At 36.1% G+C, this 24,162-nt stretch overlaps 1 protein-coding gene across 4 annotated transcripts in view; it reads left to right on the forward strand.

Moving 5' to 3' along the window:
• The window catches only part of RASA2 (RAS p21 protein activator 2), a 137,123-nt gene that overhangs the window by 84,762 nt on the left and 28,199 nt on the right, over window positions 1–24,162 (forward strand). For all 4 annotated transcript variants that reach the window (XM_044251497.1, XM_044251499.1, XM_044251498.1 and 1 more), the window contains exons 8-16: window positions 1,720–1,796; window positions 2,789–2,890; window positions 11,787–11,943; window positions 12,283–12,431; window positions 14,405–14,519; window positions 14,977–15,051; window positions 15,772–15,895; window positions 18,329–18,435; window positions 23,314–23,397. In XM_044251497.1, coding sequence (XP_044107432.1) covers window positions 1,720–1,796; window positions 2,789–2,890; window positions 11,787–11,943; window positions 12,283–12,431; window positions 14,405–14,519; window positions 14,977–15,051; window positions 15,772–15,895; window positions 18,329–18,435; window positions 23,314–23,397 — 990 coding nt within the window. The remainder of the gene's footprint in view (window positions 1–1,719; window positions 1,797–2,788; window positions 2,891–11,786; window positions 11,944–12,282; window positions 12,432–14,404; window positions 14,520–14,976; window positions 15,052–15,771; window positions 15,896–18,328; window positions 18,436–23,313; window positions 23,398–24,162) is intronic.

The raw sequence follows: 24,162 nt of genomic DNA on the forward strand, positions 1-24,162 counted from the left end.
GATCTGTGGGCCAATAGCTGAGAAAGAACAGAAATAAGAGACTCATAGTTTAGGTGGGGTTTTTTGTTGTTTTTTTGTTGTTATTTTTTTTTAAAAAGGAAGGTGGAAGGACTTCTGATCCAAGAGAGTAACGTGGGAAAAGAGAGGAAGTGACAGATGAGAAAGAAGCTGTAGAGGGGAGGATAACAAATTGATTATAGAAGAAAAGACAAAGGGAAAAGTCAGTTGTCCTCATTGTTTCAAATCTGGAATAAGGGAAAAATTAAGGAAAACACAAATGGTTCAGTTGCGGACATAATGAACTTGAGGTCTGACGTGAAAACCCCTCAGTAGGGAGTTCATGACAAACATAAGATGGCTGATGGCTGTAGATAAGCACTCAAGATTTGCTTGCCAGAGAGTCAAGGAAGCCAGGGGAATAGAGGCATACAACATAGGAGAAAAGTGAGGAAGCTCAGTTCTGCCACTTACAAAGTATTCAGCTTTGAGCATGTCTTAATTTCTGTCCTTTAACTTCCTCATTTTCAAGATGAGGATAATAAATCTAGCCCTGCCTGCTTCAAAACAGCATTCTGATGAACAAAGAAGATAATGGATGTGAAAGCACTTTGTAAACTGTATAGCCCTTTGCAGCTCTTAGAGCAACATAAAAGATAAAACTGCGGAGAAAACCAGTATTTATAGGTTCTGAAGAAGAAGAGGTTCCACTGGAAGAAGCAGAGAACAGGAGGTTGCCTGGGTAGTGCATGGGTAAATTCAAAACAGTGTTTCTGGGAAAGGAGGTATGGTTGTACTCACTTATTCTGGGGTCAACGAAGATGAGAACTAAGGACTCATCATCAGACCTGGTGACTAAGAGAGGAGTTTGGGGAGGGTGATCTGTGAGGAAACCAGATCTTAAGGAGTCACTGTAGTGACTGGGTGTGAGGAAGTGGCGGCCACAAGGATGGATTACAGTTTTGAGATATTTGTCTGTGAAAGGAAGGAGATAAATAGGAAGACCATAATTTAAGTATAGAATTTTTCTTAGACTTGAGTGAGGTGAATAAGCTGGTAAAAAGCTTTAATTAAAATAGATGAAATGTTTTTGTTTTGTTTTGTTTTGGTGCTGAAACCTGGGAATAGATCACATGTTTACTGCATGCTTACTGTATGTCATGCATGGGTGGAATAGTCTTGGAGAAGAGGAGATCATCTCATCTCTTGTTCAGAATAAATGAGAAAACTCATCAAGTAGAAGGACCATGTGAGAAGAACAAGTTCAGGTGGATGGTAGCAGAGGAAGTCTCTGCCAGTTGCCTTGGTATTTTTGGTAAAAATGCGAGAAGGAAGTGTAAGGATAGAATTGATATCTTGAGAAATGTAGGAAAGTCTTCAAACAGATCTTCGCATGTGCAGCTTTGCCAAAATAGAACGCTTTCACTCTTTGAGCCACTGAGAGATTACATATGAGTCATAGAACCTAGTGTTGCTGTAGATTAAGTTGATAAGGAAGGGCATGGAGGCAAAATTGCCTTTGGTGTTTTTGTACTGCCTTATTCTTACCTCCCTGCTACTTCCATAACCATTTTTATCTTTAGCTTTGGGAGAACTATTACCTAGGCGTTTTCCTCTGGTTATAATAAACACAATTGAACATTTTAGAGATGATAGTTTTTTAAGTTCATGTAGGAAAAAATATTTAAAAATTTTTTGTAAACTAAAATGTTTTGTTCACAGGTAACCAGATCCAGTAGTTACACAAGAAAGTCTCAGTTCCAGGTAGAAGAGGAGGACATTGAAAAGCTAGAAATTAGGTATTTGTCTTAGAGTTTTAAAGATCTGCTTTTTTTGGTGCCAAAAGAAAATCCTAAATCCAAAATAGAAAAACCATAAAAAGAAAATAGGTGAACCAAGCTTAATAGACTTCTCTTTAGCAAGATGGTTGATGAAACTTAGAGAAACAGGCATCTTATTTAAATTCATACTATCTTTTCAAAATCTGTTTTCTTTGCAGAAGTAGTCAAGGTATATTTATTTAATACCAAAGATGACCTGATTTTCACCTATTTTATTATATTTTTAATTTTCACAAATTTAATTGCTCTTTAAATTTCTTAATCTAACATAATGGATGCAAAGAATATATAGAAAAGTAATTATATATTAGCCAATTTAGAAATAATTTTTTTATTCTTCTTAACATATCTGCTGTCTAACAGAAATTTCAGTGAGGTAAGAAGTCTTGTAAGATAATTCAACAGGTGCATGTGTTTGAAGTTTGTGCTATTTAGGTCTTAAATCTCTGCTGTTTGGGAGGGCAAAGTTCTGTAAGTGCATGTACAGGTGTGGTGTTAACAGTGTGTTCATCTAAAGGGTGTATTAGTCACATGTTTGGAATGATCAGGTAATGTATTTTTTTTAATCACCTATCTTTACATATTAACTGGCTCTAATTGAGAAAGAAACTGTAGTCTTGTGTTGGTTTCTTTTCTCAAATTCAACAAGGTAACTCCAGTTCTTACTGCTACAGGTTAAAATAAAGCCCAGACTTTGAAACTAAGAAACTTAAGTGCTTTCTTTTAGACTATTTAAAATAGTTATACTCTGTGCTTATAAAATAAAAGCTACTGCAATATTTTCTTTTCTTAGTTTAGTTAGTGAGGTATATGACAACGCTAACATCTCTTACTTTTAAGCATGTAAAATTAATGCTATAATGCAATCAAAGTGATTTGAAGCTACCTGTTGGCGTGTGTGCTCTTAAACATTGTTTGCAAAAAATAAAGTTTTATTTTTAAATTTTCAGAATCGACTTGTGGAATAATGGAAACCTGGTCCAAGATATTTTCCTGGGTGAGATTAAGGTTCCTGTGAACGTGTTAAGAAATGATTCCTCTCATCAAGCCTGGTAAGAAGACAAACATTGTAGTGAACTCTACAGTAGGTCATCCCCTTTAATAAAATGGACAAGCAAATAAATGCTTACTATATGCATATTTTTAAAATTTGAGATAGAATAAGCCAGAAGTCATTAACTTTAATTGATTAATTTGGTTATTAATTTATTTTTGCAGAAATAAAGTACATTCATAGTTTTATGACTTGACCTCTAGTACTGAGATGTAAGAACTGAATTATCTAGGAATATTGTTCTGTTCAAAAATGAAATCTTAACTCTAAGGAGAAAATGAAAATCATTTAAAACATTGCGTAGGAGTTGCCCATGTGAGAAGATGCTTGGTCACAGATCAGCATCTGCAGTCCAGAAGCATTATTAATGGTGATAGGAACTGTGGATGTTTGAAAACAGGATTTATGATAGGGAATCAACTGTTAAAGGGCTCTAACCAGTGATTTTTTCCTTCACCACACCCCGCTGAAATGCACTGTGAATGGCCCTGATGTTATTTTAAATGTCTAGGGTCAGTGCGCCTTGGTGGTTCAATTGGTTGAGCATCCATCCAGCTCATGATTTCAGCTGAGGTTATGATCTCAGGATTGTGAAATCAAGCCCCACATTGGGCTCTATGCTCAGCTGGGAATCTGCTTGAGATTCTACCCCTACTCCCACTCCTGAGTAAATAAATGTGTGTCTAGGGTTCAGATGTTGAGCCGATTCAGTAAATACTTCCTTGAGGTGCTCTGGTGGCTCATAATAGTTACTTTATTATTTTACCTATTCATGTCTTTAACAGTGACATTAAACTGATGGTAGATAAAACATACTGTCATACATTAAACTGGTATTATTTTCCTTAGCAGAATTGATGCAGAACTATCATTTTTTTCTGCCGAGAGCACTTACAAGCACACCTGTCCTGCCCCTTCCAGTAGGTTGCCCAGCAGCCCTTATGCTAGACTTGGGTTTCCACTGAGCATAAATAAACAGGCCTTTCTCTTTGCCTCTAAGGCCTGCTATTTAGAACTCAGTTTCAGTGCCTAGAAGAGGAGTTGGAATTGTTGGAATTAAGTGTTTATTTTATTTTTTTTTTAAAGATTTAATTTATTTATTTGACAGGCAGAGAGGCAGGCAGAGAGAGGGGGAAGCAGGCTCCCTGCTGAGCAGAGAGCCAGATCCCAGGACCCTGGGATCATGACCTGAGCCAAAGGCAGAGGCCTTAACCCACTGAGCCACCCAGGTACCCAGGAATTAAGTGTTTAGAGGTTTCTTACTGTGGGCATCAATCTCATTTGTCTTTAAAAGAGCCTCCCTTGGGCACCTTGATTAGTCAATTAAGTGTCTGCCTTTGCCTCAGGTCATGGTCCCAGGGTCTTGGGATCGAGCCCTAAATTCCCGGTACCAGACCAGCAGGAAGCCAGCTTCTTCCTCTGCCCCTCTCTCTCCCTCTGCACCTCACCCTGCTTGTTCTCACTCGCTTACTCTCGCTTGCTGTCACTTGCTATCTCTCTCTCTCTTTCTCAAATAAATAAATCTTTAAGAAAAATTTATACAACAGGGAATAGAAACATCTCCTAATCCATTTATACTTCCATAGGTAGAAGGGAGTATACAAATGTGAATGCCATTTTCTTTTAAGTCAGAAATTAAATTCTTGGGCTCCTTTGTCATTTGTAGAGTTGTAGCATCCCCTTGTGGGATCGATGGTAATTGCATGAAAGCGCAGGAAAAGCTTGCTTTACCTTCAGAATTTAAGGCATATTTTTTCTAATCTTGGTAGTAGGAAAGAGAATAATTATCAGTAATGTAATCCTGTTGTTTGAAAAGTTTCAGTTTGCTTTCCTTTTTCATGTGATTTCAATTAATATTTGTCTGTTATAGTCTTTTCCAGAAAACAGGTTTTAATGGTTCCAATTTAATTTTTTTCTCAGATTACAACATGATCCAATCATTCCCCCTTTCCTTTCTTGGCTTTTCAGTTCCTTAGCAATGACATATGTTCTTTATTATGAAACTTCTGTCAGGTGTTAGGAGTAGCTTGTTAGTGTTGATAGTCACTCATTTTAACTTTAACCTTATAGATAGTAGAATTTTATATGATTTTTTTTTTTAGTTTTTTATTTTTTATAAACATGTATTTTTATCCCCAGGGGTACAGGTCTGTGAATCGCCAGGTTTACACACTTCACAGCACTCCCCAAAGCACATACCCTCCCCAATGTCCATAACCCCACCCCCCTTTTTATATGATTTTCTTAATCGATAATATACTCACACGGTTCACAGTTCAAAAGATAAAAATCTTTGTCTTGTCCTAGTCCCTCAGCTAATCATTTTCCCTCTTCTGAGGCAGTCACTATTTTGACTTTCTGGAAATATTTTATGGAATATAGTCAAATATATATATATCCTTTTCCCTACTTTACACAAACGGGCACATACTGTATCCTGATCTGTGCCTTGCTTTTCTCACTTACCAGTGTAGTATAACTTCAGTAAATACTTGTGGAACCTTGATGGTGGTTAAGAGTGGAGTCTGAAACCAAATTGCCTTGGTTCAAATCTTAATCTTTGCCGTAACTATCTTTGTGACCTTGAACAGTTTACTCTATCCCTTGGCTTTGCCTTTCTCTGGCTATAAAATGGGAGCAGTACAAATAGTACCTGCCTCCCAGAGTTGTTAGAGGATGAAATGCATTCATCCTCATCAATGAGACAAGCTGCAAGTGCATTGACCATGGATATAGCTCATGGCTCTCATCATTACAGTGATTGCTACTGTCATCACCATTCCTCCATACAGAATTTCTGCATCCTTTTTGTCATGCCAGTGTTCCATTGTTTACAATGTTCAAGAATCTTACAGGCAGTCTAGTTCAATCTTATTTCACCAGTTCCTATCAGTATCTTAATGTGCGCAAAACCTTTGTGTGATTGTACAAATTGGCACAATTTTCCCAAATATTCAACATGTAAAAGTGGATATTAAGAAAAGATAGTAGAAGGACACTTGGGTGGCTCACTCAATTAAGCATCTGCCTTCTGCTCAGGTCATGATCCCAGGGTCTGGGATTGGAATCGAGTCCTACATCAGGCTGCTTGCTCAACAGAGTTTACTTCTCCCTCTGCCTGCCACTCTCCCTGCTTGTGCACACGCTCTCTCTCTCTGACAAATAAATAAAATCTTAAAAAACAAAAAAAAAGACAGTAGATTCACATAGTAGATGAAACAAATGATTGGGGTTTTAAACATAAGCACTTTATGCATATTTAAAAATAGATTAATATTTTACTTGAGATGAGTTGGTTGTGTAGTTTGCTAATTTTGCCTCCTATCTTTAATCTCCTATCTTAAGTAAAAATCCATTTATAATGCTTACTTTCATGGAACCAGAAACAGCATTCAAGTGTTAGTAGAGCTGCCTCTGAACAGTTACTCTCCAGCTTCTGAACATTACTTCATTATGCTTGTTTTCAGCATTATGAATAAATAATTGTCTTTTTTACCTGCCTACTTCAATTATGCAGACCTTGTGGTTAAAATTTTTCAAATGCTAGATTTTTTTTTTCCCTATTAAGGAGCTGTCACAACAGCTGAATCTTGAGAGCATCAGGCATACTTTTATGCCTCTCCAATTGTGAATTAAAAAATACATGTAAAGCAACTGAATTCCACTTTCAGTTAATAATTTCTTTTTTCCTTTTTCTTATTCTTTCAAACTAAAATGCTTTACTCAAAAACTGAAGAAAATATATTTGATTTGATTTTTTCTTTTAAATCCCTTGACCTTGGGACGCCTGGGTGGCTCAGTTGGTTGGAATACTGCCTTCGGCTCAGGTCATGATCCCGGAGTCCTGGGATCGAGTCCCACATCAGGCTCCCAGCTCCATGGGGAGTCTGCTTCGCTCTCTGACCTTCTCCTCACTCATGCTCTCTCTCACTGTCTCTCTCTCAAATAAGTCAATAAAATCTTTTAAAAAAATTAAAAAAAAAATCCCTTGACCTTGTATACATGGCCATGTATCTTCATTTAACAAATCTGGAGAGTTTACTCTTTACCTCTAATTCATACAGATTACTTTGTCCATAGGGGATCCTTCAGGGTTTAAACCGCCTTTTAAAATAATGTTATAAAATAACAAATCATGTTTATGTAGTTATATTAATAAGTACATTTATCTATAGTTATTTCTATATTTAAGTGGTAATAGTTATATATAAATCTTACATAAATAACAGCTACATAGTGTTTACTGTGTACCTGGCACTCTTCTAAGTGCTTTACTTATATAACCTCCTTAGAGTTGTTGTAAGGATTCAATCAGATACTATTGTTACACCTTATATAGAGTAATAATAAGGTAAGGACATAAGTGCAGAGAGATTAAGCGGTTTGCCCAGGGTCATACAGCTGAGATTTGGACCAAATACTCTGACTTCAAAGTTTATGTTCTTAACCAATTACTATAATAAATTTACCTTATCGTACATTTATTTTTTTAAGATTTTGTTTACTTATTTGAGAGAGACAGAACACAAGTGGAGGAAAGGGACAGAGGGAGAAGCAAACTCCCTGCTGACCAGGGAGCCTGATGTGGGACTCCATCCCAGTTCCCAGGACCCTGGGATCCTAATTTGAGCTGAAGGCAGGCACTTGACCAAATGAGCCACCCAGCTGCCCCATAAATATTTTTTATATGTTTAAAACTCAAAAATGTTTGGGGTGCTTGGATGGCCCAGTCAGTTAAGGGTCCAACTCCTGATTTTGGCTTAAATCATGATCTCAGGGTTGTGAGATGATGCCATCTAAGATTCTGTATGCAGTGTGAAGTCTGTTTAAGATTCTCTTTCTCGGGACGCCTGGGTGGCGCAGTTGGTTAAACGACTGCCTCCGGCTCAGGGCGTGATCCTGGAGTCCCGGGATTGAGTCCCACATCGGGCTCCCAGCTCCATGGGGAGTCTGCTTCTCCCTCTGACCTTCTCCTCGCTCATGCTCTCTCTCACTGTCTCTCTCTCTCAAATAAATAAAATAAAATCTTAAAAAAAAAAAAAAAAATTTAAAAAAAAAAAAAAAAAAAAAAAGATTCTCTTTCTCTCCCTGTCCCTTTGCCCATCCTGCCCACTAGTGCACACATGCTCTCGTTCTTAAATAAATTAATTAAAAATGTTTTTTAAAAACCCTCAAAAATAACTCTCTGTTTTAAGCTGAAATCAAAGATTTGAGTGTCCCTTGCTTTATAAAATATTGTTAAAAATTGAAGGAGCATGGGGGAGGTTGTAAGTTGAGGATATTTTGAAATTTTATATTTTTTCAAGCAGACACAGATGAGATCCTGTGCCCAGAAGGATTTCTTACCCTTCCAAAGAAACCCAAGGAAACAAGCTTAAAAAGCGAGGCAGGAGTGAGGCCTTCTGAGGTTCCTGGGCATTCTAAAGGAGTGGTACATAATAATTAGTAACTGGTGTAGCATTGCCCTAATTCCTCTGCACAGAACATCCCATGTTAGGATTATAGATCTATTTTGCTGGTAATTTGTAATTTGTGAGAGTAACAGAAGGACAAGGCATACTCCTTCCTCTAGTAATTTGGAGATAAGGGAATTAAAGTTGCCTTCTGAGTAAAATTCCTGTAGAACAAACCAAAACAAAATCTGTAAATCTGAGTAGAATATGGGGACACTGTTTAAGATTTAAGATGGGTTAGTGCATCTTAGGGAGGCAGAACCAAGTTGTAACTATAATACAAGTATTTCTATTTTTATATCCCATATATGGAAAACACTAGTTAAAATGGAAGAGGAACATTGGAACAATAAGAAAGGATCCTAGAGAGGCAAACGTGGGTAGGTACTACCCATTTAAATACGATCAAGAGGGAAGGAGATTCTGCTCTAGAAGCATGGCTGCTACCTTCATAAAACTGTTATCTTAGCTGAGAATTAAGACCACTTCAGTCTCTGTGTTGTATCTCTGTCTCACTATAGTCCCTCTGATAATATGGCATTCCAAATAGCTTACCAGTATGTTAAAAAATATATTTTTTTTAATTTTTTTTTCCAATTTATTTATTTTCAGAAAAACAGTATTCATTATTTTTTCACCACACCCAGTGCTCCATGCAAGCTGTGCCCTCTATAATACCCACCACCTGGTACCCCAACCTCCCACCCCCCCGCCACTTCAAACCCCTCAGATTGTTTTTCAGAGTCCATAGTCTCTCATGGTTCATCTTGTTAAAAAATATATTAATCAAACAGATGAAAGAATTGGATTAACACATTAAAAAAAAGTGTATTAGTTGCAGCAAGGAAAATAGATGAAGTGCCACGCAAACCAGTGATAGTTGTTGAGGCTGAGTAGTAAGTGCTGGGGGAGGTGCTGAGTTGAGGGTACTCTTTATTAATATAACCACTCTTCGCCCCACTTTTGTGAATGAACATTTGTTTGCATAATAAAATGTGTTGGTCACAAAAAAAGTCCAGGTATTTTAACTGCTTGGCTGTTGTATTTCTTTTCATAAAGTTATAAATTGGCTTTCTGCTTTAAAGATCCCAGTCTCTATGCTCAGTCATTGCAGTTAGGTTTGCTTTTAGATAAAACTAGGTATCTGAATTTGCATGTCTACAAAACATTTACTAGATTGTGGAACTTGACCAAAGTAATGTCCTTTTCTGGATGTTTGGTGATCAGCGAACTAGACTTTTCCCTTAAAGGTACTTCTGGGTCACCTTTGCTAGTAGGCTTATACGCAGTTATTTTCTCAGGCAAATGTTTAAAACATTATTTTTCAAATCAGAGAATAGAAATTCTGAAGGCTGGGGGTGCCTGGGTGGCTCAGTGGGTTAAGCCTCTGCCTACAGCTCAGGTCATGATCTCAGGTCCTGGGATCAAGCCCTGCACCAGGCTCTCTGCTCAGCAGGGAGCTTGCTTCCCTCTCTCTCTCTGCCTACTTGTGATCTCTGTCTGTCAAATAAATAAATAAAATCTTAAAAAAAAAAAATCTGAAGGCTGGTGTTTCAAGATAAAGATTCTGCTTTCTTAGATAGTGATATAATTTCTTCTCCCATTATTGTCATCCCCTCATCTTTTTAAATTTTGCTTGGTTGGTTATCTAGTTCCCTTTTATGTCTTTAATTATATCTTTCTCAAAACTAATAAATATTCCATTAAATCCCCCCTGCCTTCTGTTTTTAAAGTGGTGTAATGGAGAGGCCATAGGTGATAAATATCAAAAGTAAATATCAACACTAATGACACTACTTTATAAAAAGTATTCCAGGTAGTAAGTAAAGGAGGAATGATAGAATTCTAAAACTATCATTTTGGGATACCTCGGTGGCTCAGGTCATGATCCCAGAGTCCTGGGATCGCGTTTCGTATCGTGCTCCTTGCTCAGCAGAGTCTGCTTCTCCCTTTGCCTCCCGTTCACCCTGTATGTGCTCCCTCTCCCTGACAAAAAATTAAAGTCTTCAAAAAAAATACCTATTGTTTTATAACCTGTGTAAGTTAATGACTCTAGGTGGTGCTTATCAGTGACTGCTAATATCACAAAAAGAGAAACAGACGTTAGTGCCTCTTTGTGGTACTATACAACACTATCAGTGAAATGTACTTACCAGCATATCAAATTTGAATCTAACCAAGCCTCTAGATCTAACTGCCAATATACAGAAAGTACAGAGAAGACGGAGAACATGCTAAGTGACGTCATGGAGATAGAGATAGATTTAGCATAATCCCAGATGTAGAAAATTCAATTCTAGCTACCTGATTTCTTAGGGAATAGAGAGAATCTTTAGGTTAAGTATCTTGGTTAGGATATCTTGATACTTAAGTATCAACCAGTTAAAATCTATGGACCTTGAATATAAACAAATTGTAGAAAAGTATTCATGGTAAAGTTTGGGAGAGTTTGAATACAGACTGGATAGTGATGATTTTTAAAAGTTATTATGTAGTTATATAACCTGGAAATTACTTTAAAATAATGCAGGAATGGGATGGGGGGAGAGAGTAGAGGTATGGCTTAAACAAAAATAGCCTTGAGTTGAGAGTTGATGATTCCTAAAGCTAGGTGATAGGTGCATGGGGATTAAAAAGATGTACTGTCCTCTCTACTTTTGTATGTGTTATTAAATTTTTATGATAAAAATTCTTTAAAAATAACAGATTTCTGATTTTCGTCCTACAAACTCCTCTTAATTTCTAAACATTTTTCTTGGAAAATTTTAAATTTTAATTTTAATTTTAATCTTTGTTTGTACATATATTTTATGCCTTCTATTTACCTAAAAATTTTTCATATAAATCTGATTTTTACAAATAAAAATATTTTGAGTATAGTTACATTGTTTCTCCTTTAATAATATAAAAATCTATTTATAAACCTTCAATCACTATCTTTTTTTAAAAAGTAAGTTCAGACTTTTACATATATAAGATTTACTTTAAAACAAGATCACTTATGCCTTCTTGTGGTATTTCTTACCTATTGCAGCTAAATATGTGTTTCTTAAATTTAGTGAGATGTTATTTTTTATTATACATTAGATTTTAAATATTTTACTTTTATTATCTTTTCCTAAATCTGCAAGCTAATCAAACTCATTCAGCCCCTTTGAGATCTTATTTTTTTACTTTTAGTTTACTTTAATTTTTACTTTTTGCTTCCCAGATAAGTCTGTTTATAGCTTTCTATTTCAATACATAACTGATATTATGCCTCTGAAGATTGATGGTTGGCTACTTATAAAGTGTCCAAACCTTAAATACTAAGTTGACTTTTTTGGTTTGGGTTTTGTTTTTTGTTTTTTGTTTTTTGTTTTTGCAGCTTAACTGTTTATTTACCTCACCAACTTGGATGCTCATTATCATCTCATGTAGTCAGTTGTATTTTTACTTTAGGTACTTGTTACAGCCAAGGGACAATGGAAATAAGTCATCCAAAACTGATGATCTGGGGTCTCTTCGATTAAATATATGTTATACAGAAGACTATGTGCTTCCATCAGAGTACTATGGTCCTTTGAAAACGTTGCTGCTAAAATCACCAGATGTTCAGGTACTTAAAAATCTTAAGGGTATGATTTAATATGAAATGACTAATATAATTCTGTAAATGATGTAGAGAATATTTCAGAGTATCAAGTTTTATTAAAATGGTGTGTGTGTGTGTGTGTGTGTGTGTGTGTGTGTGTAAAATTTATCTGGACTACAGTACTGTGATTCCAGGACATGCTTGAAATTTTCATCTCTAAGAAAAGTTTTAAAAAATTAAATATTATTCTATACAACAGTAGTAGTCAGTAAATATGCTTGAATTACTTATACAGGCTAGTGATTGGACATTTAGTCATATTTCCTTGATTTTGTGCTTGTTTTTTGCCTTTCTATATTCTAGCCGATATCTGCCTCAGCTGCTTACATTTTGGGTGAAATTTGTCGAGATAAAAATGATGCTGTTTTGCCCCTTGTACGACTGCTGCTGCACCATGATAAACTTGTTCCTTTTGCCACTGCAGTGGCTGAATTAGACTTGAAGGATACACAGTAAGAGTTATATTAAAATGTTAATTATGTGTGTTGAGATTGGATTTTAGCTTGACAAATTGTTTTTGTAATTTCACTTCTTTTGTGTTGACCAGCCTTACTGAATAGGATTCTGAAAAGAACTGCTTAGCAAGAGATAAAAGGCAGTTCTTTAAGTTAGCAAACAGAATCCACCAACAGCAACATTAACAGTTAATGAAGGTTTTTTTTTATTCAGTGTCAAAATTTCCTGTTACTCATCTTTGCTGCTGCTTGTAATGATTCACGTGTCACAGATTAAGTACTAGGTCAGAAGTTGGGTTGGGTTTTTTTCCTTACCCATTATGTATCACCTCTATATACATATATGTGATACCATGAAAAGCAGTCAGGTGGCTTTCCAGTCCTGTCTAGCACTGTTTCATACACATACAAACATTCTACTTTTGTAGTTCATTAATATCATTTGCTTTTTTTTTTTTTTTTTAAACTTACTATTTTGGATAGTTTTGGTAAGTTTGGAAGGCCTAATGGCAGCAAGTTTTTTTTTTCTTTAATTTAAATTCATTTAATTAACATATAATATACTATTGGTTTCAGAGGTAGAGGTCAGTGATTCATCAGTCTTACATAACACCAGTACTCATTACATCATGTGCCCTCTTTAGTGTCCATCACCCAGTCACCCCATTCTCTCCATTCCCTCCCCTCCAGCAGCCCTCAGTTTGTTTCCTATGATTAAGAGTCTCTAATGGGGGGGACGCCTGGGTGGCTCAGTTGGTTAAGCAGCTGCCTTCGGCTCAGGTCATGATCCCAGTGTCCTGGGATCAAGTCCCACATCGGGCTCCTTGCTTGGCAGGAGCCTCTGTCTGTGCCTGCCACTCTGTCTGCCTGTGCTCGCTCTTTCCCTCTCTCTCTGTGACAAATAAATAAAATCTTTAAAAAAAAAAAAAAAGAGTCTCTAATGATTTGTTTTCCTCTCTGATTCTGCCTTTTTTTCCCCCCTCTCTTTCCCTCTTACCCTCTGTTTTGTTTACTAAATTCTACAAATGAATGCAGTCATAATGGTAATTGTCTTTCTCTTATTTTGCTTAGCATAAAACCCCCTGGTTTCATTCATGTCATTGCAAATGGCAAAATTTCATTCTTTTTGATAACTGAGTAGTATTTCCGTGTGTGTGTATGTGTGTGTGTTTATATATACGCCACATCTTCTTTATACATTCATCTTTGATGGACATCTGAGGTCTTCCCATAGTTTGGCTATTGTGGACATTGCTGCTATAAACATTGGGATGCACGTGCTCCTTCTTTTCACTACATTTATATCTTTGGAATAAATACCCAGTAGTGTAATTGCTGGGTCATAGGGTAGCACTATTTTCAACTTTTTGAGAAACCTCCATACTGTTTTCCAGAGTGCCTGTACCAGCTTGCATTCCCACCAACAGTGTAAGAGGGTTTCCCTTTCTCTGCATCCTCCCCGACGTCTGTCGTTTCTTGAGTTGTTAATTTTAGCCATTCTGACTGGTGTGGGGTGGTGTCTCGTGGTGGTTTTGATTTGTATTTCCCTGATGCCGAGTGATGTTGAGCATTTTTTCATGTGTCTGTTGGCCATCTATAGGTCTTCTTCATCTTATATCTTGGCAGCAAGATTTTTAAATGGGTGGTAAAGGGGCGCCTGGGTGGCTCAGTGGGTAAAGCCTCTGCCTTCAGTTCAGGTCATGATCCCAGGGTCCTGGGATTGAGCCCTGCATCAGGCTCTCTGCTCAGCGGGTAACCTGCTTCCTTCTCTCTCTCTGCCTGCCTCTCAGCCTACTTGTGATCTCTGTCTGTCAAATAAATAAATAAAATCCTTAAAAAATAAATAAATAAATGGATGGCAAAAATTACTAAAATTTTATATATAGCCAAAGTCATATATCTCATGTTATGGATTTCACAGCGTCTGTTTACTGCTCTTGGTTTCATCTTATTTTCTGTTTGTATTTCAGAGATGCAAACACAATTTTTAGAGGAAATTCCTTGGCTACCCGATGTCTGGATGAGATGATGAAAATAGTGGGAGGGCACTACCTGAAAGTCACATTAAAACCTATTTTAGATGAGGTACGGGCTATACCTCTGATAATTGAAGTCTCTGTGACCTCATGATAGAGCCTCTCTTTCATCAAGTGACCTCTAGTGATAGGGATGATACACCTGTTCATGTATTACTGAAAGAATAAGGCTGAACCTTTCAGATGTACCTTTCCATCAGTAGATTTTTACTGAAAGGGCATGTTTAGTATAATCTACATAATTTTGGGGAGGTGTTACTGATTTCTTTTCTTTTTTTCTTTTTTTTTTTTTTAAATTGTTCTTACTGCATTTCAGTTTTAACTAGAATTTCAAATACATGAGAAATTTGACAGTTCTTTTGCAGTATGTATATATTATCTCTGGATTGGAGATATAAACTTTGTTATGGTCTTAATTTTTATAATTGTATTAGGAAAATAGTTATTTTCATTTTGCCAAATTATTTATAAAAGAGCATTAAATGAAAAATTAATCTGTCTTCCAGATATGTGAATCCTCAAAGTCCTGTGAAATCGATCCTATTAAATTGAAAGAGGGAGATAATGTAGAAAATAATAAGGTAAGTCCTTGTTATCTTTATAACTGCCTTAAAATGGGCTTTCTGCCAAACATAATCTTCCATAATACTATATGTTAGGATGTAGTGCTTTTTATTCTTTACTTAATGCTTATACTATTAGCATTTCCTGTGTCTAGTTTTTAGAATGTTATTTCGTCATGGAGTTTTACTTTATTTTTATTCTTTTTTTTTTTTTTTTTTTTTATTCTTGATTATCTCTCTTTGGCTCTGGTAACAATAATGGAATAAGGCTGTATCTAGTTGCAGCCTCCATTCTAGCCATTCCTTTGGAGTCAGACTGACCAGGCTAAGTGGCACAATGACTTGGTCAACCAACATTTTAGTCGTGTCCGGGAAAACAGTGACTGTTGTAGAGTCACAGGTTTTCATTGCACTGAATGAAACTGCCACAGTGTCCGTGTGCCTGCATATCTGAGTTATTTCCCTGATTTCCCTTTAGATCATTTTATTCTCTGTTGCTTCTTGTGAAATTTATTCCATACGTTCACCAGTTATATTTGGCTAATCTCATTCGAATTTGTTAAACATAATCAAGATATAAATTGTCCTTTAACTGAGTGAATTTAGAGAAGGGAAGCAGAGCGTTAGTATACTGGATAGTAACTGCCTACTCTCATTTTCACTGCATTGTTTTCCATAAAGGCTATGGAAAATGTGTAAGAGTTAAAATCCTGATGTTTACCTTGTTAAATCCTACAGGAGAATCTGCGCTACTATGTAGACAAGCTATTCAGTACAATTGTAAAATCAAGTATGAGCTGCCCCACTGTAATGTGTGATACCTTTTATTCTCTAAGGCAAATGGCTACTCAGAGATTTCCTAGTAAGTGCCTTGTTTTACTAAAACATGCCATTTCTTTTTCTGTATTTGATTTTTTTTTAATAGATTTACTCTGGATTTGGCTTATATGAAATGTTTAAAGTTTATAGGTACAGTCTTCTTTGCAAAATAGTTACAGCTTTTTTATGAAACATCTCGTTTAATTTCCTTACCATCTCAAAACATACATTGTTTATTTCAGTGTAATGACTTTTTATTACAAAGAGCGAATAAAAAATCACCGTTATTCTTAAGAAAGGTAGACATTTATATTAGGTACTTTTGAGATTGTTAAATGTAATAACACCTTTGTTATTTTTACCTTTTTCACTTCATTTAAATAATGAGAATTTTTAGTTCAATACAGCTGGCTGGATTTGACAGTTTGAGAATGCTAAGGTTTTAGAAAATGCTAAGGACATTTTTACAGACATGGTTCAAGACATTAGAAACATCTCTGTTGCAATAGACATAGAATTTTGAGGACATATATCAGTCAATACATGCTTTAATTTGGTAAAATAGCAGTGTCAAGGCTTTGTTTAGAAACACATAAAAATAAGAGCTGCTGTCTCTGATTATCAATATTTGGAATTATTCTAATTAAATGCATCTCTGATAAGTAAATAAACTTGCTATAACTGTCTTTCCAGATCTGCCTATTGTAATAAGGGGAAAGGGGAGGAAGTAAGGTGACTACTTAAATTAATAGTCTTACCCAGATGTGTGAGACTGTAAGTGTACTTCTGTAACCATCTGAAGAATTTATTTTGTTCTTCTAAATGTGATACATAGTGTGTGCTTTTATCAGCCTCTTGAATAAATTTACCCAGTGCTAAAGTCATAGGGCTGAGTTGTCTAACTAACGTGTATAAATTCAGACCTAGATGCCTTTGCTAATTCTACTAAAGACATAAACAGTCAACTTCAAATAAGTATACTAAATCTAGTCTTTTTATTTTTTAAATACTTGACTTATTTGACAGAGAGAGATCACAAGTAGACAGAGAGGCAGGCAGAGAGAAAGGGAGAAGCAGGCTCCCCACTAAGCAGAGAACCTGATGGGGGTCTCAATCCCAGGACCCTAAGATCATGACCTGAGCTGAAGGCAGAGGCCCAACCCACTGAGCCACCCAGGTGCCCCTAACTCTAGTCTTTACAACACAAGTAAAGGGAGCAGAGATGTTAATATAACTCTGAAGTTACGTTTTTAAATAGTTAAATCATGACAAGCACATTGAGTATTTAGTGAGTGAACACACAGTGCTAGCTTGCATTATCTCCTACTCCTACTCTAATGCTCGCACCACCTCATGAGGTGTACACCTCATGTGAGGTACTGCTCTGCTTAGGTAAATAATGAAACTGAGGTTTAAAAATGTTATATAACTTGCTTGAGGTCCAAGACATGGCCAGCAGACAAGAAGGGTCTCCAACCTGGGTTTGGCCTCTTCCAAAGTATATTGCTAGTCATTGGACTTTGTACTACCCAGTGATCTTGGCCTTAAAAAATATTTTTACTTCTGTTTATAGAAATGATCTAAATTACTTTTTATGCCTTTTTATAAAAGTGTGTTTCTTTTACTTTGTTGGAGTAAATATTAATATATTGTCATATCTTCAGTGGACTACAGTAGTGATAGTTTTGTTGTCATAAAATATTTTCATACTTTCTCATTTCTGTTACCGTGGGAAGACGAATAGAGAGTAGGGAGGAGACAGTGGGCAGCAGGTATTATTGAAGAACTACAAGTTAAATGGCTTTCACATTGAGTGACTTTTGTAAGAGTTAAAACTCAAACCAAACCCAAACTTTTTTTCCCCTTTACTGCCTGCTTCTCTGTCCTTTGATGTTAAGTATTGACTCTACTTTGAAACAAAAGCAGTAGGTGAATGACAAAAACCCCAAGTTGTCTTCAGTTCATCTTCATTTTTATGTGGAATATTGATCGCTTTTTTAAAGGAAAGATTCCTGTTAGTTGTTTTTATTGCATTGTCTTTGATATTATCAAGAGGGGAAAATTGAAGCAATATTCTAAAACTGAAAATAACCTATCCTGGTCTTAAAGGATTCAGTATCACCACTAAGTGGTGCTAGATGCTCCTTATTTTTGTTGAAATTTCAGGAGTCTCTCCTTGTAGATGAGGAAAGATGTCTTTTTCCTAATTAAGATATTTCTGAAAACCTGGTAGCTTTTTTGCCTTTCTTTTTAAAATTTTTTTTATTATTCCTTTCAGATTTTCTTTAGTCATAGGATTTTTTTCCTTTAATTTAGTCATAATCATTACTATCATTTCATCAGCCCAGTCTCCACTAGACAAATCTATATTGATCTCCTATTTAGTTTACATGTTTTTCAATATTTTTTATTTTGTCATCTTTGTTTTTTAATTCAGTGTTTTTGTGCATGACATTTCACCATTTTTTTCCTGCAGATGACCCTCATGTTCAGTATTCTGCAGTGAGCAGCTTTGTATTTCTTCGTTTCTTTGCTGTAGCCGTAGTATCACCTCATACTTTTCATTTGCGACCTCATCATCCAGTAAGTGTTGTTCTTCTCAAAGCTTTATTCCATTTTTATTTATTTTTATTAAAATTTTAAAAATATAAGAGGCCAGTTTCACTTAGCTGTTTTCTTATAACTGGTACTTAAATTTACTGGGCATTTTCCTTGGCTATGTCAGTCTTTCAGAGAAGGCTGAAAATCCAGTTTTTGTTGCTGTTAAAAGATACTGTGCAAGAGTAATAAGATGTTGATAGTTGTTGAAGCTTGATGGTAGGTACGAAGAGGATCCATTGTATTTACCCTCCACTATTGTGTGTGTTTGTAAATTTCCGTAATACTAGAGTTGTTTTTGTTTTTGTTTTTCCATGAGTTACAGGTTTAGTTTAATCTCACAGGTATTTTTATATCTCACAGAAGTTTGAAGAGGCTCATTTCTGAAAGGTGTAGAAACCTTGATTGGAACATAATTTGGTATCTCCACATTTTTTACTATTTATTCACCTGATACTATAAATATAAGAGATTTAAAACTTTAAAAATGTTCTAGAGTCCTATTTAATTGTTTATATCTGAATCTACTGCATAGATGTACATGTTTCTTAAAACTCCTTTTTTTACTCTTTCTTTCCTCCTAATATGGAGTATTTTTGCTGATTCTTTAACTTTTTTGTTTCAAATATTTTATAATCTTATCTAATTGCTTTCCTTGCTGATTGGTGTGACACATAATAATAATAATAATAGCCAACATTTACTTAGGGCGTTGTAGTAGGCCTTATTCTAAGTACTTTGTGTGTTTTAACTTACTTGGTCCTCCCTGTGAGGTATTCTGTTATCATCCCCATTTGCAGATAAGAATAACACAATTCAGCAATTTCTCTGTGGTCACACAACTGGTCACATATGATTTGATCTCACTCAGTTTGAACTGGTTATTTTAGTATATGTGCTGCCGAAGCGAGCACAGTTTGAACTGGTTAAACTGGAATGCTGTCTCCTTCAGTCTTCTCAATCTTTGAGCTCACCCCTGTTCTTTCTGGCCTCTTGGGCAGTAAAGTATTCAGACATCTGTAGTGTTTCCATCACTGTGCTCAGTGCTAGAAATGCGGTGATGAGGAAGACACTCTTTGCCCTTAGGAAACTTACATAGGGTAGAAAGGACATATGGGTTTTGGAGTTAAACTGGGCTTTGAAGGCCACTCCTCTTCACAGCTGCATGACATTGCCACTCATTTCACTTTGAGAACGGTGTAGAATCATGCTACTTTTGCAGCAGTATATCCTTTCTTGCCAAAGGACAGTCTGTGAATAGCTGCAGCAGAGAGTGGGACAATGTCCTTTTGATCACAGGACTCTCCTTTCTTATGGCTATGTTACTGAAGCTGTGCAGAATTCTGGGTCTGAAAAAGCTTAGTAATAGCATTCTAGATATAAACAGAACTCCTACCTCTGAGCTTGTGACCCTGCCTTGTATTCAGACTTGGATTTGTATATTTCCATAACAGATGTTGCAATAAAGTCCTTCTAGCCACAGACTTCATATTTTAGGTCACTTTTCCAATCAGTATGCTAGAAGGACTAGTTTATACTGTGTCGTATAACCTTATTATTTGCTTTTAAGTGTAAACTTAACCCCCTTTTCAAGAACTTTTCATTCTAATTGGGAAAATCAGACAAATATGAGATACATCATCTAAAAGTAGTACCTGATTTTTACCAAGTTAAGGCATACTATGGAAATTGAGAGCAAGGAGTAATCCCAGGAACCTGGGAGTAATGGGATTATCAAGACCAGTATTGAAAGGTAGGGTGGTTTTCGAGAACTGATTAATAGTTATTGGATGTTATATTTAGACATTCTTTGAATTTTGAGAAACCAATTCTTTTTTTTTTTTAAGGTTTTATATTTATTTGACAGACAGAGATCACAAGTAGGCAGAGAGGCAGGCAGAGAGAGAGGGGGAAGCAGGCTCCCCGCAGAGCAGAGAGCCTGATGTGGGGCTCGATCCCAGGACTCTGGGATCATGACCTGAGCTGAAGGCAGAGGCTTTAACCCATTGAGCCACCCAGGTGCCTCGAGAAATCAGTTTTAGTAGAGCACGAGAAAATCAGATTGCAGAAGATTAAAAAATAAATCAGTAAATGTAGTTTTTACCCAGGAAATAATCAAAATTGAGCTTGCCCTGTTGCTAGTAAAAGGTATAGGTAAATTCAAACAAGTACATGTGTGTACATACACACGAGTGAATAATTTTTTTAAAATGCTGATTTTTTAAACAGGGTTATGTTAACATTGACATGGTAGACTACTCTTTTTTTTTTTTTTTTAAGATTTTATTTATTTATTTGACAGACAGAGATCACAAGCAGGCAGAGAGACAGGCAGAGAGAGAGAGAAGCAGGCTTCCTGCTGAACAGAGAGCCCTATATGGGGCTTGATCCCAGGACCCTGAGATCATGACCTGAGCCGAAGACAGAGGCTCAACCCACTGAGCCACCCAGGCGCCCTGGTACACTACTCTTTTGAGAAGTTGCGTGGTAGGGGAGAAAAAAGGATTGAACCATTTTTTCTCATCATACCCCTCATTCTCTCATTGATAGTGTTCCTTCAGGACTCCGTCAAGGCAGACTTCTCTAATGTCTAGTCTGGGTTAGGTTCCTCTCTTGTGTATACCTGTAGCATCCTGTGGCTTTCTGTGTCTTGACATTTGTCATACTCTTCTATAATCATCTGTTTACAGTCTCTGAATGTGGAGTATCAATACCCAAGAGCAAGGGTTGAATCTGTTTCAAGTTTGCGAATCCCAAGCACAATACACAGTTTCTAGGATAAGTAGACACTTGGTGAATGTTTGGTAAGTGAAAGATAGTAGCTCAGAGAGGGAGCTGGTCAAATGATGAGTCTTCTCCAAAATGGGAAAATTGATATGTAGTTTAAGCAGAAGAGAAGAAACCAACAGAAAGGGAGAAATTGAAGAGAGAAGAGGGCTTGCTAATAACCAGATCAGTGTCTTGGAGCATTTAGATTGTTTGAAAAGAAAAAATGGCAGATGTAAACTTTAGGAAAAGAGTAATTCCTCCTTTGAGATATGGTGAACCCTATGAAGTTGTTTTATGTTTGTAGATCAAAAGTAGTCAAATAATAGTGATTCCATATGGTTCAACCTAATATAAGGAAAAGAGGATAAGATAGTTGTTTTGAGGTGGAAGTCAACATTTTAGTTGAATTTAATAAAAGTTATAAGGCATCTTCTAGATGTCTGTGCCAGGCTGTGTGCTAGGTACCAGATGTCTAAGGTACTGGACAGCCGTAAAAAATTAAGATGGCAGATGGTAGCAGGGGAAGAATTTAGAACAGCTTGTATGTGGAGTACACCAGGGAATCAGTAGTAGCTAAATGATATGATTGTCACAATACTAAGGGCTGTGTTGATGTAAACAAATGTCTGATGTGCAGTTATTGTATAAAATGCGCTTTGCTCTTTTTAGTTCAGGGAAATCATAACCTAAAACAGTGATCTTAAAACCAAATTTGAACAGGGAAGTCTTGGTGAAATTCAGTTCAAATTCATTTTATTAGCCATTGTTAAGAACCTTGGTGTGCCTCAAAGGCAGAGAATTGTAGGGTTTTTGTTTTTTTTTTTTTTTTAGATTTTATTTATTTATTTGACAGAGGGAGAGAGATCACAAGTAGGCAGAGCAGCAGGCAGAGAGAGGAGGGGAAGTAGGCTCCCCATCGAGCAGAGAGCCCGCAGACAGCCTGATGCAGGGCTCCATCCCAGGACCCTGAGATCATGACCTGAGAGGAAGGCAGAGGCTTAACTCACTGAACCACCCCAGTGCCCTGTAGGGATCTTTTATACATATGATGGAATTCTGGATGTTCTAGCTAAAATATTTCTGAATAAATTTAAATTAGTGTGTAACTATTTCATAAATATATCATAATGATCATATCCCCGATATTCCTTTTTTTTCAGATTGCCTTATATCCTGGTCATCTCTTCTTCACATTCACTGTCATTTTCAATGTGGGGTTACTAAAATATTAAGGAATGTAACCAAAAACTAAACTAAAGCAATTTCTGTATCTAAAGTTTCTTAAGTCTGTGTTTTGGTGGAAGATACTGTTTATTTGAATCTCCAAAATAAAGAAATTCTATATGTGATAGGAGAATTGGTTATACAAATGTATGGATTGTGGAAACTCATTGGGTTATGTACATTTAAAATCTGTTCATTCCATTATATGTAAATTATACCTCAATTTAAAAAAAAAAAAAGGGAGCAAGGACTCATCAGGGGAACTGCTTAGTCCATTTTATTTATATTTAGATTTTCTTGGTAGGCAGGCCCAAAAAATACCTTGGCTAACAGACCCAAATAGTTACCTTCTGCTAAGATCCCACACAAACCAGGTAACTTCTCATTTCTTAAGTTTAGTTAGGTCTTTGCTTCCATGATGAAAATAATTGATTGTATAAGCTGTATCAGTTATTGAATACGGTTAGAGGTGGATTGAGTACAGAAAATTTGGAAACTGCCATTTTAAATTACAAGGTAGAAGAGGTAGATGTGATTGATGTTTCAAAAGTGAATATAGTTTGTTAGGTAATCCAAGCTGCCCTACTGTACAAAACAACATATGTAGTATATCAATTAAAGTGCGGCTTTCAGAAGTAACACATTGTTGAATACAGTTACTTTGGGTGGAATTATAAATGACATCTGGCTTCTTCAAGTCTCTTCAATTCCTTAGACTGGTGAGTTCTGCCCATCATAAACTAGAGTTTGAATGAACATTTTTGAATCACTGTATTAAAGTAATGTAGCCTATTCACTCTCTTCTACCTCTTACACAAATTCTGTTTCTTAAAAATTTAACAGAAATTTTGTCTTTTTTAAATTCTTTAGGATCCACAGACAGTTAGAACATTAACCCTCATCTCAAAAACCATTCAAACTTTGGGAAGCTGGGGGAGTCTGTCCAAAAGCAAGGTAAGTCTTTATATCTTTTGCTTTGTATTCACACTTCTAAATCTTGTTATACCTTAGGATCCCTTCTCTCTCACTTATTCCCTTCCAAATTAAAAACAAAGCAAAAACAAAAATATGCATATACATATGCAGTAGTCATCTTCTAGATAGCTCTTGTCTCTTAGTTACCTGTTAATGAAGTTTTATTTGAACAAATACATCTAACTAAAGATATTTGCATAAAATATAGTCAATCTTTTAATTTTTTTGTTTTGGAAAATGTTACTTTCATTTAAAAATGTAATTTAGGGGCGCCTGGGTGGCTCAGTGGGTTAAGCCGCTGCCTTCGGCTCAGGTCATGATCTCAGGATCCTGGGATCGAGTCCCGCATCAGGCTCTCTGCTCAGCGGGGAGCCTGTTTCCCTCTCTCTCTCTGCCTGCCTCTCCATCTACTTGTGATTTCTCTGTCAAATAAATAAATAAAATCTTTAAAAAATAATAAAAATGTAATTTACATTAACATAAAATGGGATTATTATTTATATCAAAATTAAAAATGAATTAGCAAGCATTTAAATTTGTAAAAAAATAAACTGAGCAGAGGAGAGAGTCTGGTGAATAGATCTAAGAATCTGTGTCTATGAATCTGTGCCATAATCATCTAACAGTTGTTGAAAGAAATCCTACTCCAAAGCCTATAATTTTCTTGAAATACATGATTGAATCCTTTAAGGCCTTAATCCTCAGCTTAGAAATGCAGTTCATTATAATCTTATTTCTCTATTT

The sequence above is a fragment of the Neovison vison genome, chromosome 6 (genome assembly GCF_020171115.1).
Source record: "Neovison vison isolate M4711 chromosome 6, ASM_NN_V1, whole genome shotgun sequence".
NCBI classification, from domain to species: Eukaryota; Metazoa; Chordata; class Mammalia; order Carnivora; family Mustelidae; genus Neogale; species Neogale vison.